The sequence below is a fragment of the Marmota flaviventris genome, chromosome 17, assembly GCF_047511675.1.
Source record: "Marmota flaviventris isolate mMarFla1 chromosome 17, mMarFla1.hap1, whole genome shotgun sequence".
NCBI classification, from domain to species: Eukaryota; Metazoa; Chordata; class Mammalia; order Rodentia; family Sciuridae; genus Marmota; species Marmota flaviventris.
The window spans coordinates 55,544,914-55,559,361 of record NC_092514.1 but is presented as its reverse complement, the minus strand read 5'-3'; the positions used below and the strand labels follow the sequence as shown (position 1 = coordinate 55,559,361).

The 14,448-nt window shown below is 36.6% G+C and overlaps 1 protein-coding gene and 1 pseudogene across 1 annotated transcript in view; one reads left to right on the top strand and one right to left on the bottom strand.

Moving 5' to 3' along the window:
- The window catches only part of LOC114084487 (cyclin-dependent kinase 12), a 61,914-nt gene that overhangs the window by 18,500 nt on the left and 28,966 nt on the right, over positions 1–14,448 (bottom strand). Inside the window, 3 exon segments of the mRNA XM_071603845.1 lie at positions 4,825–4,926; positions 5,463–5,519; positions 14,131–14,320. Coding sequence (XP_071459946.1) covers positions 4,825–4,926; positions 5,463–5,519; positions 14,131–14,320 — 349 coding nt within the window.
- Positions 386–485, top strand: LOC114084492 (U6 spliceosomal RNA; annotated as a pseudogene).

Genomic DNA, 14,448 nt, shown 5'->3' with positions numbered 1-14,448 from the left:
GAATGGGATAATGTAGGTACAAGAGAAGGATTACAAAATGATACAAGGAATCTTTTTAGGTGATCATTTCTTGACTGTGGTAATGGTTTCACAGTAACTAAATTAGGTCAAAACTTTTCAGTTGTGTACTTTAAACAGATGCAGTTTATTTTATATTTTAATAAAAAGGTCTAAAAACTTTAGTGAGCTGGGAATGCAGCTCAATAATAGGGTGCTTGCCTAGCAAGGTCCTGTGTTCAAGTCCCAGTGCTGCCAGGTGTGGGGACATATACCTGTAACCTCAACTACACAGGAGGCTAAGGCAGGAAGATTACAAATTCAAGGCCAGCCTGAGAAAGACAGCAAGACCCTGTCTCAAAATCAAGATTTATAAAAAAGGTGAGGTGTGCTTATTTTGATAGCACATATATTAAAATTAGAAAAATATAGACATTAGCATGGTCCTATCCAAGGATAACATGCAAATTTGTGAAGCACTTTTTTTTACCTTTTTTTTTTGGTATCAGGGACAGAACCTGAGGGCACTTTTTACAACTCAGCTTCACGCCCAGCCCTTTTTTTATTTTGAGACAGGGTCTCAAAAAATTGCTTAGGGACTTGCTGATTTGCTGAAGCTGGCTTTGAAATTGGGATTCTCCTGCTTACAAGTATGTGCCACTGTGCCCGGCAATGCAATTAAATAAAGGAGGGAGGGCCTAGGAATGTAGCTTAGTAAGAGAGTGCAGTCCACTCTGGATTCAATACTTAGGTACTGGGGGTGAGGTGGGGGAATACATCTAGATAAAGGCTGTGCAGAAGTTCTTTGTAGGTCTTAAAACTTTTTTAAGTTGTCAATGGACCTTTATTTTATTTATTTATATGTGGTGCTGAGAATTGAACCCAGTGCCTCACACATGCTAGGCAGTGCTCTATTACTGAGCAGCCCCATAGGTCTTATAATTCTTAATTAGTTTTAATTAATTATTTCAAAGTAAAATTAGAGAAAAAATATATACTTTTTGTATGCATGAAATATTTCATTTTTTAACCCAGCATGTTAAAAAAGGTAGGGGGCAATAAATCTCTTCTGACTTGTGTTTGTGTATGTATTTGGGGGGGTACTGGGGATTGTTCTACCACCGAGCTACATCTTAGCCCTTTTCATTTTTTATTTTGAGATAGGGTCTCATTAACTTGCCTAGGCTGGCCTCAAAATTGTGAATTCTTCTGCCTCAGTCTCCCAAGTAGCTGGGATTACAGCTGTGTGCCATCATCATGTCTGGTTTGACTTATGCTTTGAAATAAGATTTATTTACAAATATTCACAGACCCAAATTTTATATATTTATTTTGAAATTCTTTAACTTGAGAAAGAAAAACGTAGTTTTTTAAGAAATCAGCACCTATTAACATTTATTAATCTCAATTGACAAAAGGCAACTTTTTGCTTCTGGTATTCAAATGTTAGAGATGAAAAAAGTAAAATTTATTCTATTTTCAACAGACCTTAAACATTAACTGCCAAATCAAGTTCCAGTGTTATAGGGAGGCTAAAACAGGAGGATTGCATGTTCAAGGCCAGCCTCAGGAACTTAATGAGTACCTAAACAACTCAGTAAGACCAGTAAGTGGTGAAGCACCCCTGGATTAAATTCCCAAAACAAAAAAAAAAAAAAGAAAAAGAAAATGAAAAAGAAAAAGAAGAAAGTTCCACTGTTCTAACAACTGGAAATAAGAGGAGATAAATGAAAAACACAATAGCAAGGTTTTCTCATTTCACATATAATTTGTTGTACTAGTCTTTCTAGTTTCTCCTCTGATTTGTACACTGAACTACTATATTAATTCTCTGTAAAACAAAACAAAAAAAAACACATTCTGTATAAATATCTTAAGAGAAACTAACATGGAACATCAAACTAATAAGTTCACTTCGAAAGGTAAGCATACGGCTGGGATTATAGCTCAGCTGGTAGAGTAAGCTTGCTTAACACGTGTGAGGCATTGGGTTCAATCCTCAGCACCACATACAAATAAAATAAAGGTATTGTGTTCATCTACTATAAAAATATTTTTTTTAAAAAAAGGTAAGCATAATCTTGTAAGTTGAACTTTAAAGTAAGACTAGTTTTCTATAGTTTCAATTTCTAATTGTGTTTTATTTCAGTTTCCAAACTTTGGGTGGCTAAAACATTCATTATGTAATCAACTCTTTGCTACTGCAGAAGTGACAGGTTGCACAGACTGAAATAATAATACTAAAAGAACTATGAACTTTCCCAATACATCTTACTGGGGTGTTAATTTTAGAGCTTAGTTGCTAATACTGCTAAAGCAAATAGCCCAGAACACAAACATATCCAGCTTGAGTCAGTAAAACTTAACTAAAGTTTCTTTTGATTGGGTAAGCTGCCACAGAAATTATCTTTTTCTATTATCCTTTTGAATTTTTTGAAATAAAACCCCTACAGTGCCAGGAGGATCAAGAGTTCAAAACCAACCTTTGCAATGGCAAGGCACTAAGCAACTCAGTGAGATCCTGTCTCTAAAAATACAAATAGGGCTGGGGATGTGGTTCAGCAGTTGAGTGCCCCTGAATTTAACCCCAGTACCAAAAAAAAAAAAAAAATGTGAGGAAAGGAAAGAATGGGATATACTATATCATGAAGTACATATGTCAAAACAATAAAGCATGGAGGTCAAGGACAGTGTGTCATACAATGTAAGAAACAACTAACAACTAACCCATTTAAAGATGTCTGTTCCTCTAACACAAAAATTGTGGTTTCTATTGTAATTTTCCACAAAGGAATGAAGGCTTTTTAGAGTAATAGCTAATATCATGTAGTAGGGCAAAAAATGAACAGGATAGGATAAGCCTGAAACCAAAAAATAAGGAAGAATATCAATGACTACTATTGAAGCCAGATGCAATAGTATATGCCTATAATCCCAGCCACTTGGGAGGCTGAGGCAGGAGGATTGCAAGTTTGAGGCCAGCCTCAGTAATTTAGTGAGGCCCTAAGCAGTTAACTTGATGAGACCCCATCTCTAAAATAAAGGGCTGGGATTGTAGCTCAGTGGTAGAATACTTGCTTAGCACGTGAGGCTCTGGGTTTGATCCTCAGCATCACATAAAAATAAATAAGTAAAATAAAGGTATTGTGTCCAACTACAACTAAAAAAATATTAAAAAAATAAAAAGGGCTGAGAATTTAGTACAGTGGTAAAGAGCCCCTTGGTTCCATCCCTAGTACCCAAAAAAACAAATAAACAAAAAAAACCACGATGATTATCAACAAAACTCAAGAAATAACCTGACAAAGCTCCCACTGGTTAAAAAAAAACTAGATAGTTTAAACAGGAATAAGGATAATAACTACAATGAATTAAAACACATCAAATATGCTTAAATCCAGGAGTTTGTAAAATTAAAGTAAAAAATAAAACCAAAATCTTTCTCACTGGTTATCTCTGGGAATAGTAGAAAACTACGTCATTATTTTGAACTGGTAAATAAACAGAATTAAGCATTATCCTAACTTTTCTACACAGTTTGTACCTGGGGTATTATCTTTATATAAATATTCTAATAAAGAATGGTATGATGAGAATATTACCATTATAAAATTACCACAAATGAATTAAGGGATATAGGCAATGATCATCAATAGTTAATAATATCATAAAAAGAGACAACTGTAAAAATATAGACAAAGGCCAAAATAAATTAATAGAGACAACTGTTATTTATCAAGTGGGGTATGTGTGTAAATCTGCCCGAATAGGGATTAATATTTTATGAGGCATTGTTTATAACCGTCCCCAAACGGCCATAATCAAAAGCTACTAATTTATAGTGGATTGTTTCATTATTTTTAAATTCTCAATATATAACACACTCATTCACAGTTTGTTCTCTTATCAGTGGTTCCTATCACTTGCTACCCTCAATTCTGATCTACCACTGATCTTCTGTTAGAAGCACTCAAAATCCAAAGCCAGCCTAAAAAAAAAAATACAAAATACGGCTAGGGATGTGTCTCAGTGGTTGAGTGCTCCTAAGTCAATCCCAGTACCCATCTCCCCCAAAAGAAAATAAAAACCTCAAACCCACCTGTGTAAAGTAGTTTAAGGGTCAGTGGGTGGTTGAGAAATCAACCCTGAATTCCCCTACAATTTACAGAAAATAAAAGGGATAAAGAACATGAGAGAGCCAGGAGCAGTGACACACGTCTATAATCCTGGAGGTGTGGGAGGTTGCAGCAGGAGAATCTCAAGTTCAAAGCCAGCCTGGACAACTTAAGAGAGGCCCTAAGCAACCCAGTGAGACCCTGTCTCTAAATAAAATATAAAAAAGGGCTAGAGATGTGGCTCAGGGTTAAGCAACCCTGAGTTCAATCCCTGGTACTGAGTGTATAGGGGATGAGGGAATGAAAGAGAGGGAAGGAAAAAAAAAAAAGCAAAAAAATAAAAACCAGCTATAAGGATACAATCAGCAAAATTCAGGCTGTGAGAAGTCTACAGAACAAATTACCTAGTTTCCTCTAAGGAAAGTGTAAGGAAACAAAACAGAGAGATGGAAGGAGGACGTCTAATTAAAAGACTTGGGGTAATCAACTATAATCTGTGGATCTTAATCACTTAAATCCTAATTCAAATGAAGTTAAAAAAAAAAGACAATTGAGGAAATGTTTAAAGAAAAGGTGTATCACTGATATTAATACTCCGCAGAGAAACTTTAGAATTGTAGAAGAACTGTTAAAAGCCAATGTAGAGAGAAAACAGAGTACAGATCAATAATATGTGAGTTACAGACAAAAGAAAGTATTAACAGAACCTTACCCGCAGCTCCAGACATCTATGGCTGGTGTATAGCGCTCTTCCCCCAGCAGCAGCTCAGGAGGTCGGTACCATAGAGTAATAACTTTGTTTGTGTAAGGACGACTGCAATGTAAAACCATCATTATATAAATTTACAATGATTTTGATGATAAATACACAGCTAAAGGCAAACAAAAATAGCTTCCAATTGAAGATGAAATTGTTGAAACAGCTCACAACAATCTAACAATCTAAAAGTAATCTGGATAGGGGACTGGGGTTGTAGCTCAGTGGTAAAATGCTTGCCTAGCACGTGTGACGGACTGGGTTCAATCCTCACCTACACATAAACAAACAAACAAATAAATAAATAAAGGTACTGTGTCCACCTACAATTTAAATTTTGCTATTTTTATTTTTTGAGGCATAGTCTATGTTGCTCAGGCTGGCCTTAAACTCCCTGGGCCTCTAGAGATCCTTCTCACATGTAAGTTTTTTTACATAGTGGAGATTGAACCCATGGGTGAGCCACATCTCCAGTCCCTTTTAATTTTGAACAGGGTGTCTCACTAAGTTGCTTAGGACCTCCCTAAGTTGTTGAGATTACAGGTGTGTGCCACCATGCCCAGTCCCACATATAATTTTGATGAATGTCTCACCTCTCTTCAGAGTTATAAAGCCGAGCAAGTCCAAAATCTGCTAGTTTGATTTGCCCACTGTAAAACAAAAAACAATTATTTTTGTAAGCAATTGGCAGTAGTCCCCAAACTGTACTTGAAAAGTCAAGTGCTAATCAGTTAAAAAAACATTTTTTTTTACAAAAATTAATTTTAATCTCTGTTCTCTCATTTGTGTTCTTATCAGTCACTCTCCTCAATTAAGCCTCTTTTGACTATTCCAATTTACAATGCTTCAGGCTTTTTTTTTTAATTATTACTGCATTTTTAAATTTAATTTCTTAGTTAATTCTTAGTCAAGGCTTTCTTTTTAGATATAAAATGTATTTTGGCATGATACATACATGGAGTATAATTTATTCTAATTAGGACCCTATTCTTGAGGTTGTACATGATGTGGAATTACCCTGGTTGAGTATTCAAAATGCAAGGATAGGAAAATTATGTCCCATTAATTCTACTGTCCTTCCTATTCTCCTCTCCCACACCACCCCTTTTCCCTTCATTCCCCTTTGTCTAATCAAATGGACTTCTACTCTTCCCCCTCTCCATCATCCCAAGTTTATTTGTTTGTTTGTTTAATTTCTGGGTAGACCACAGGGCCTGAACTTGCTAGATTAAATACTTAACCTAGGGCTGTTCTAGATTTTCAAAAATTTAAGATTGGGGCCTTAAATATAATACATAATTCTTGACTGATTCTGGCTTGAATAAACTAGCTACAAAACACATTTTTTTTTTGGGGGGGGGTCACAAAGGATTGATCTTAGGGGCACTTAACCACTGAGCCACATCCCCAGTCCTATTTTGTATTTTATTTCAAGACAGGGTTTTACTGAGTTGCTTAGCGCCTTGCTGTTGCTGAGGCTGGCTTTGAACTCGCGATCCTCCTGCCTCAGCCTCCTGAGTAGTTGGGTTACAGGCACGCACCAGCACACCTGGCCAAAACACATTTTTGAGATAACTGGAAAAAATATATATAAAATATGGAGTGGCTATTAGAAGACACTAGGAAATAATTTTGCCAGAGTATTTAGTGTCAAATGTAATAATGCCTACAATTCACTTTAAAAGAGCTAAAGCAGAAAAATAAACAAATACAGTAAAATATTCATGGTACAAGTATTAATTATTAACTATCTATTAGTCTCAATTTTCTTATAATTTTGACATTTTTCATAATAAAAAGTAAACCACAGGTGTGTGTGTGAGAATAGAATAGGAGTGCAATAGATTAACAATGGAAGAAGGAGGAAAAGGAGAGAGAATAAGAAAAATAAAGAAAGTGCAATGAATCTGACATAATTTTCCCATGTACATATATGAAAACAACACAGTGAATACTACCATCATGAACATTCATAAGAATGGGATCCTATCGGGAGACTGAGGCAGGATTAAGAGGTCTTAGCAACGCAGGGAGGCCCTAAGCAACTCAGTGAGATTCTGTCTCTGAATATAAAAAAGAGCTGAGGATGTAGCTCAGTGGTTAGGCACTCTTGGATTCAATCCCCTGTACCCGCCCCCCCAAAAAAGGAATGGGATTCTAACTGGAAGATATATTCCATGCTTGTAAATTATATCAGAATGGTTTCTGCTGTCATGTATAACTAAAAAGAACCAATAAATAAATGTAGAAAAAAAGTAAATCACAAAAATACTGTAGCTATAACAGATTTTTAAAACGGATTAGAGCTATGACCTGAGCAAACAATTTTTATAATGCATGAGGCACCTTCTACTAACATATTGCCATTACCTCCTATGTCAAAGACAGACTAGTATATCAAACATTCACCCGAAGAACTTGTTACAAGTTTCTAAGCCCCATTCTCACAGAAGCCAATTAAGCAGGTCATGGCTCATAAATCTGCATTTCTTTCTTTTTTTTTTTTTGAGTGCTGAGGATTGAACCCAGAATGTCATGCATGCTAGGCAAGCACTGCACCACTGAATTACATTCCCAGCCCCAACTCACTCTTTTCTAAGGGGCTGGTGTTATTTCAGGTGCCTGACAGATGAGACAGAAAAATTAGATACAGAAAAAAGGTTATGCTAAGGAGGTACTCCCCACAAAGCATGGAAGTCTACATTAAATAAATGCTTTTCATTCCTAGTAGAGATTATGGACACCTTACCCAGTTGCCCCAAACATCATTACATCATTATATTTCTAAGTTCAATTTATAAGCAAATTCTGAGAAAAAAAAATGAAGGAAGAGTTATATTAAGACAAAAAGGGAGGCTGGGCATGGTGGTTCGGTAATCCCAGGGATTTAGGAGGTTAAGGCAGGGAGATCACCAAGTTCAAAGCCAGTATTAGCAACATAGTGAGGCACTAAGCAACTTAGCAAGACCCTTTTTCAAAATTAAAAAGGACTGGGGATATAGCTCATCTCTGATATAGCATCTCTGAGTGTAATACCCAATACCAAAAAAAGGGAAAGAGGATTTCTCAAATTTCTTTTTTAATTAATTAATTTATTTTTTAGGTGTAGATGGACACAACACAATACCTTTTATTTTTATGTGGTGCTGAGGATCGAACCCAGGTCCCGCCCATGCTAGGTGAGCGCTCTACTGCTGAGCCACAATCCCAGCCCCTCAAATTTCTTGATATCCATACTCCCTTACTCTGAAAGTCTGAGATGATTCACAAATCAAGGCATACGGAAAGACTGAAAGTTAAAATGGCAACAGATATAAGTAATGGAAATTAGGCCAAACTTCAATCTCATCAGCCTCAAATATTTACTGCTTGGCCCACATGAGATACTAAATGTTTCTTGAATGAAATAATATCATAGAACATCCTGAGAGCACAATTACTATTGCTTTTTCTTCCAACTAAGCTAACAGAATGATATACAAAATAAGGAACTTTGACGACATAAAATAGAAAAGAAATGCCATGCTATTTATTATGTCATAAATCACAGGAAAAAGATACGTAACAAGATGCAAAGGAAATCCTTCTGCGACCATGGTTTTGGTTTTGTTTGTTTTTGAGGGAGATGTATTGGGAACTGAACCCAGGTGTGCTTTACCTCTGAGCTAAATCCCCATCTTTTGTGATCCTCCTGTTTCAGCCTCCCAAATTGCTGGGATTGTGGGGTATGCACCACAATGCCCAGTGAGACCCAGGTTTTAAACTGCCTTTGACAAGATCTTCAAGTACTAGATGCCTCCATTTCCTCCAAATTCAGCCCTATGTCACATTATTCTTTCTTACCTAACCAGCCTGGACCATAGATTAATTAGCCAAACTACTATCTTCATTGTGACCCTTTTATATATTTAAACCTTAAGTACTTAATTCTAGATCAACAATTTGCCTTTTCTAGAGAACTAAACAAAAGCTTAAGATATAAAAAGCATACAATTATCATTGGTAGCACTCCAAACTGTATATTTTCCTCTCTCAGTAAGGCTTGAATACTGTTGGTTTAGTCCTTTTACTTGATTTCAATCAATAACCTCTTCTATTTTGCTTGGCTGTCATTACAAACCTTTGGCATTCTCCTTAGTGCCTGAATTCATCTCCTATACTCTCACAGTAAATAATTCTTCATTGGAAAAAAAAGTCATTATAGCCAGGCATGGTGGTGTACATTTGTAAATCCCAGCATCTTGGGAGGCTGAGGAAGGAGGATTCCAAGTTCAAATACAGCCTCAGCAATTTAACAAGGCCCTAAGCAATTTAGTGAGACCCTGTCTCAAAATAAAAAGGGCTCAGGGAGATGTGATTCAATGGTTAAGTTCCCCTGGGTTCAATGCCTGCTACCAAAAAAAAAAAGGTCATCAGGGGGGAGGTGTGACTGCCTTAACATTCTCTTACAAATTTTCTTGCATCTATAATCTTATTTTCCTCTTTTTCTTTAATCGTTCTCTACTTGTAGCCTTAATTCTGTGTCCCCTAGAACTTTGCTCTTTTAAAATTATTTTATTTTTATTTATTTTTTTTGAGAGAGAATTTTTTTTTTTTAATATTTATTTTTTAGTTTTTGGCGGACACAACATCTTTGTTTGCATGTGGTGCTGAGGATCGAACCCAGGCCGCACGCATGCCAGGGGAGCGCGCTACCATTTGAGCCACATCTCCAGCCCTCTTTTAAAATTATTTTAGTTCTTTCCTGAATCTTCAACTTCTTCTTACTGATCTTCTTTACTATTAGCATTTAAATGTTCAATACTCTGCTATTCTCAAAATAAATGATAAAACAGATTCAGACATGCCTGTTACTTCCTTCCCATTAATTATGTTACACATTCTCTCACCCCATATCCTACACTAATTTCACCTCTGGCCTTTTAATTTGCAAACTCTCTTCTTAGGTCTTAATTTGTCAATATTATCTGACACCTAAGACCAGTCCTTTTTAAAATTTGACTATCTTCTATTGATGGTATTTTCCCTTATCCTTCCTCTTTATTTCTCTTGGGTTCCACTTCACATTTTTTTCTACACTAACTTCCAAATCTATATTGATAGTTTCAAGCTCCCACATGACCATATGCCTATTAGCTATCACAATCCTGAATACACAACAGATCCCAGAAGAGGTTCACTTTTCATCCTCACCTATCCTGCTCTTTCTTTTATATTATTTATAATGACTGGTAGTACCACCAATCATTTTTTTGAGGGTTTTTCAAAAATCTTTGAGTTATCTTACTTTCTCTTATTCCTTCCCCATCTTTTACTCACTCACCCAAGACTACTCTATCAAACACATTCTGTCCATACCTATAGGCAGGGCCTTGATTAGTTCAAGCACTGATCCTCTTTTTAATGTTTTTTTTTTTTTTTTGTGGGGGGGGGGCGGCTGGATTAAACTTAGGGGCACTTTACCACTGAGCCAAATCCTCAGCCCTATTTTGTATTTTATTTAGAGACAGGGTCTCACAGAGTTGCTTAGCGCCTTGCTGCTACTAAGGCTGGCTTTGAACTCTTGATCCTCCTGTCTCAGCCCCCTGAGCTGCTGGGATTACAGGTATGCACCACCATGCCCATCTTATGGTGTTCTTAATAGTCCCCCTGCCTCTAATCTATGGCTACACAGTGATTATTCCCATTTTTTAAAAAAAAGACTATCTCACCTCTATCTAAAACAATGTGAAGTTATTTATACTTGGGTAATAAAAATAAAATGAAGGGGCTGGGGTTGTGGCTCAGCAGTAGAGCGCTTGCCTAGCATGCCAGAGGCACTGGGTGCAATCCTCAGCACCACATAAATGTAAAATAAAGGTATTGTGTCCACCTAAAACTAAAAAAATTAATAAATAAATTAAATAAAATGAAGATCACGAGCCCAGCCCTAGTCTTCTCTTTTGTCAACTGATCTTTCTTTCCTGCCCTGCTGATAACCTCTCACTATTCTACCACCCCACGACCATTTCACCCAAGAAGCCTCAAAGTTGACAGAAGCCTTGAGTTAACAGAATTAAGTGAGCAAGGACAAATATCTGATAGATTTGCTAGTCTATGGGATCATACGTTCTGCTTAGCAACTTAAAGAGGCAGTTCAATTTAGCCTAGGACCTCCTAACTGTCTAGACTATGGGCCGTCAGGGACTGGGAAAGTTAAAAGCAGAACTGCAATTACTCCTTGCTCTAAGAAAGTCCCCATGAAGGAGTAAAGGGAACATAAGGAAAAAAAAAAAAATATATATATATATATATATATATATATTATATATATATTTTTTTTAGTTATCGGCGGATACAACATCTTTGTTTGTATGTGATGCTAAGGATCGAACCCGGGCCTCAACATGCCAGGCGAGCGTGCTACCGCTTGAGCCACATCCCCAGCCCAAGAAAATATATTAATAGAGTCCAAAGAGTTACAAATGATAGTCTTCATCAATTTTCTTTTTTTTTTTTTTAATACCAGGGACTGAACTCAGGGGCACTCAGCCACTGAGCCACATCCCCAGCCCTATTTTCTATTTTATTTAGATACAGGGTCTCATGGAGTTGCCAAGTGCCTTGCTTTTGCTGAGATTGGTTTTGAACTCAGGATCCTCCTGCCTTGACCTCCTGAGTTGCTGGAATTACAGGAACTTGTGTCACTGTGCTCGGCCATACCTAGCCCTTTTATTTTTATTTTGAAACAGGGTCTTGCTAAGTTGTTTAGGGCCTGGCTAAATTGCTAAGACTAGCCTTGAATTTGTGACCTTCTACTTCAGTCTCCCAAATTGGTGGGATTACAGGCATGTGTCACCATACCCAGTCATTATCAAGTTTTTCTTCTTTATTTTTTTAAATACATTAAAAAAAATTTTTTTTTTTAGTTATAGATGGACACGATACCTTGTTTTTTATGTGGTGCTGAGGATGGAACCCAGGGCCTCACACACGCAAGGCAAGTGCTCTTACTACTGAGCCACAATCCCAGCCCCATTAAATTCATTTTTTAGTTGTAAATGGATATAATACCTTCATTTTTAAATTTTTATATGGTACTGAGGATCAAACCCAGTGCCTCACGTGTAATAGGCAAGCACTCTACCACTGAGCCACAACCCCAGCATCCATCATAAAATTCTTTTTTTTATTTAGTATTTTTTAGTTGCTGATGGACCTTTATTTATTTGTTTATTTATATGTGGTGCTGAGAATCAAACCCAGCACCTCACACATGCTAGGTGAGCACTCTACCACTGAGCCACAGCCTCAACCCCATCATAAAATTCTTTTTTTTGAGAGAGAGAGAGAGAGAATTTTTCAATATTTATTTTTCAGTTTTTGGCGGACACAACATCCTTGTTTGTATGTGGTGCTGAGGATCGAACCCGGGCCGCACGCATGCCAGGCGAGCGCGCTACCACTTGAGCCACATCCCCAGCCCCATAAAATTCTTGATGAACTACTTACTATGGATGTAGAGTCACCAACCTTCATCTTTAATGGGAATTGTGAGCCACAGAAATAGAAAGTAATAATTTTTTTTAAGGTGAGAGTCTTGCTTTGTTGTCCAGGCTGGCCTCAAAACTCCTGAGTAACTGGGATTACAGGTGTATGCCTCTGGTATTTAATTATAATTTAAAATAGTGCATTGGGCTGGGGATGTGGCTCAAGCGTAGCGTGCTCGCCTGGCATGCATGTGGCCTGGGTTCGATCCTCAGCACCACATACAAACAAAGATGTTGTGTCTGCCAAAAACTAAAAAATAAACATTAAAAAATTCTCTCTCACTCTCTCTTAAAAAAATAAAATAAAATAGTGCATTACTCATACAAAAAAAAAAAAAAAAGGAACCAACACACTTCAATGGTCCCCTGTCAACTACAATAAAGCTTCAGCTCCATAGAAGGTATATATAATCCTTAAATTGGCACCTAGTAACTTTCCAGCTTCATTTCCTCCTGTTAGGTGCTTCAATCTTCTTGCTCTAATTAATACTGACCTTTTAATAGTTTTCCAGACATACATACTGTTTTCATGTTTAACTGCTTTTGTGTATGCAATTTCTTTTGTCTAGAAATTTGATAGACCATTGTTATTATTTCTAATAAATTCCAATTCATTCCTCAAGGATGCACCTTTCGAGGTACTTCACAATTTAAGGGGGGGGGGGGAAATTGGCTTAATAAATGGCTCCTAAATGGAATATTTATTTATGTAGCTCCCCTACTAAACTCTAAGCTACATAGTGACTAACTATTCCATGAGACAAGAGAGTCTCCGTTTATCCTGCATGGCTGGTTATTATATTACACAAAAACAGGAAATGCTGGGAGCTAGGGATATTGCTGAGTGGTACAGAACTTGTCTAGCAAGTACAAGGCCCTGGGTTCTATCTCAGCATCACAAACAAACAAACAACAACAACAAAAAAAAAAAAAAAGAGAGAGAGAGAGAAAATATGTCGTAGTCATTTTATATTTTTATCTAGGTAATATTTGTTGGCATTTAACAGAAAAATAAAATGCAAAGATGGATGCAAAAACCCAGCTGTCTAAAGAACCAAACACTGCCCTGATTTCAGTGGTACCAGACTTCTTGTTCATCCCTTAGCAGGTAGGGATATACTAAAGGATAGTGAGCATAACATATCTGATATATCATCATTACCAGTGTAGGCACATAATCAGAAAAGAAAAAAGCAGATGGTAAAATCTTCTGGAAAATTAACACTTGTTCATCACCAAAATCCTGACTGTTTACACTATTAAAACCTAGAAGAAGTAATGGCTAGAAAGGCCAATTACTAACTAAACCTCTGTTTACTCGAAAAGACAGTAACCCCTAAAGGCTTATGAACAGTTCAAGAAGCAGGCATGTTTTTCTCCACTCAACGAGGCAAATATCACTAAGAATCCAATGTATATTTGACTTTGCTTAGGGTCACATTATTTTCTAATTACAGCAAAGAGCTCTCTGAATATTCCTATAAGATCTGAGTGATTCCCTATAATGCGTATAAGAAAAATCTTTATAATCCTACTTCTGTTAATTCGTTATTACCAATAATGAGTCTGGTGGCTCTCTGATCAGAGTACCCCTATCATAAGTAGTTATTCCTAATGTAAAAACATCAAATGTATGTAAAAGGAAAAAAATTACATTACTAAATCTATTTATAAGTCCAATTAGCTAGCTGAGAAGGAGAGAATGCTTGACCTTATTTGGTTACTATGTTACCTGTTGTTCAGCAAAATGTTAGAACACTTAATATCCCGATGCAGGAAATTCTTTTTGTGACAGTAATCCAATCCTTCCATTAGTTGTTTCATGAATGACTTGATATGGTCCTCAGAAAAGTGCACCAAACCAGATTCTAGCAATCCCATTAAGTCATGGTCCATATACTCAAATACAAGGTAAAAGGCACCTACATAGGAAAAAAATAATAATAATAAAAATTTTGGAGTTGATCATGAGGCACTCTAAAATAACCCCTCCCTTATTTTTATAGATGAAGAAATTAAAAACTTAAATAATGTTCTTTCCAATAATAAA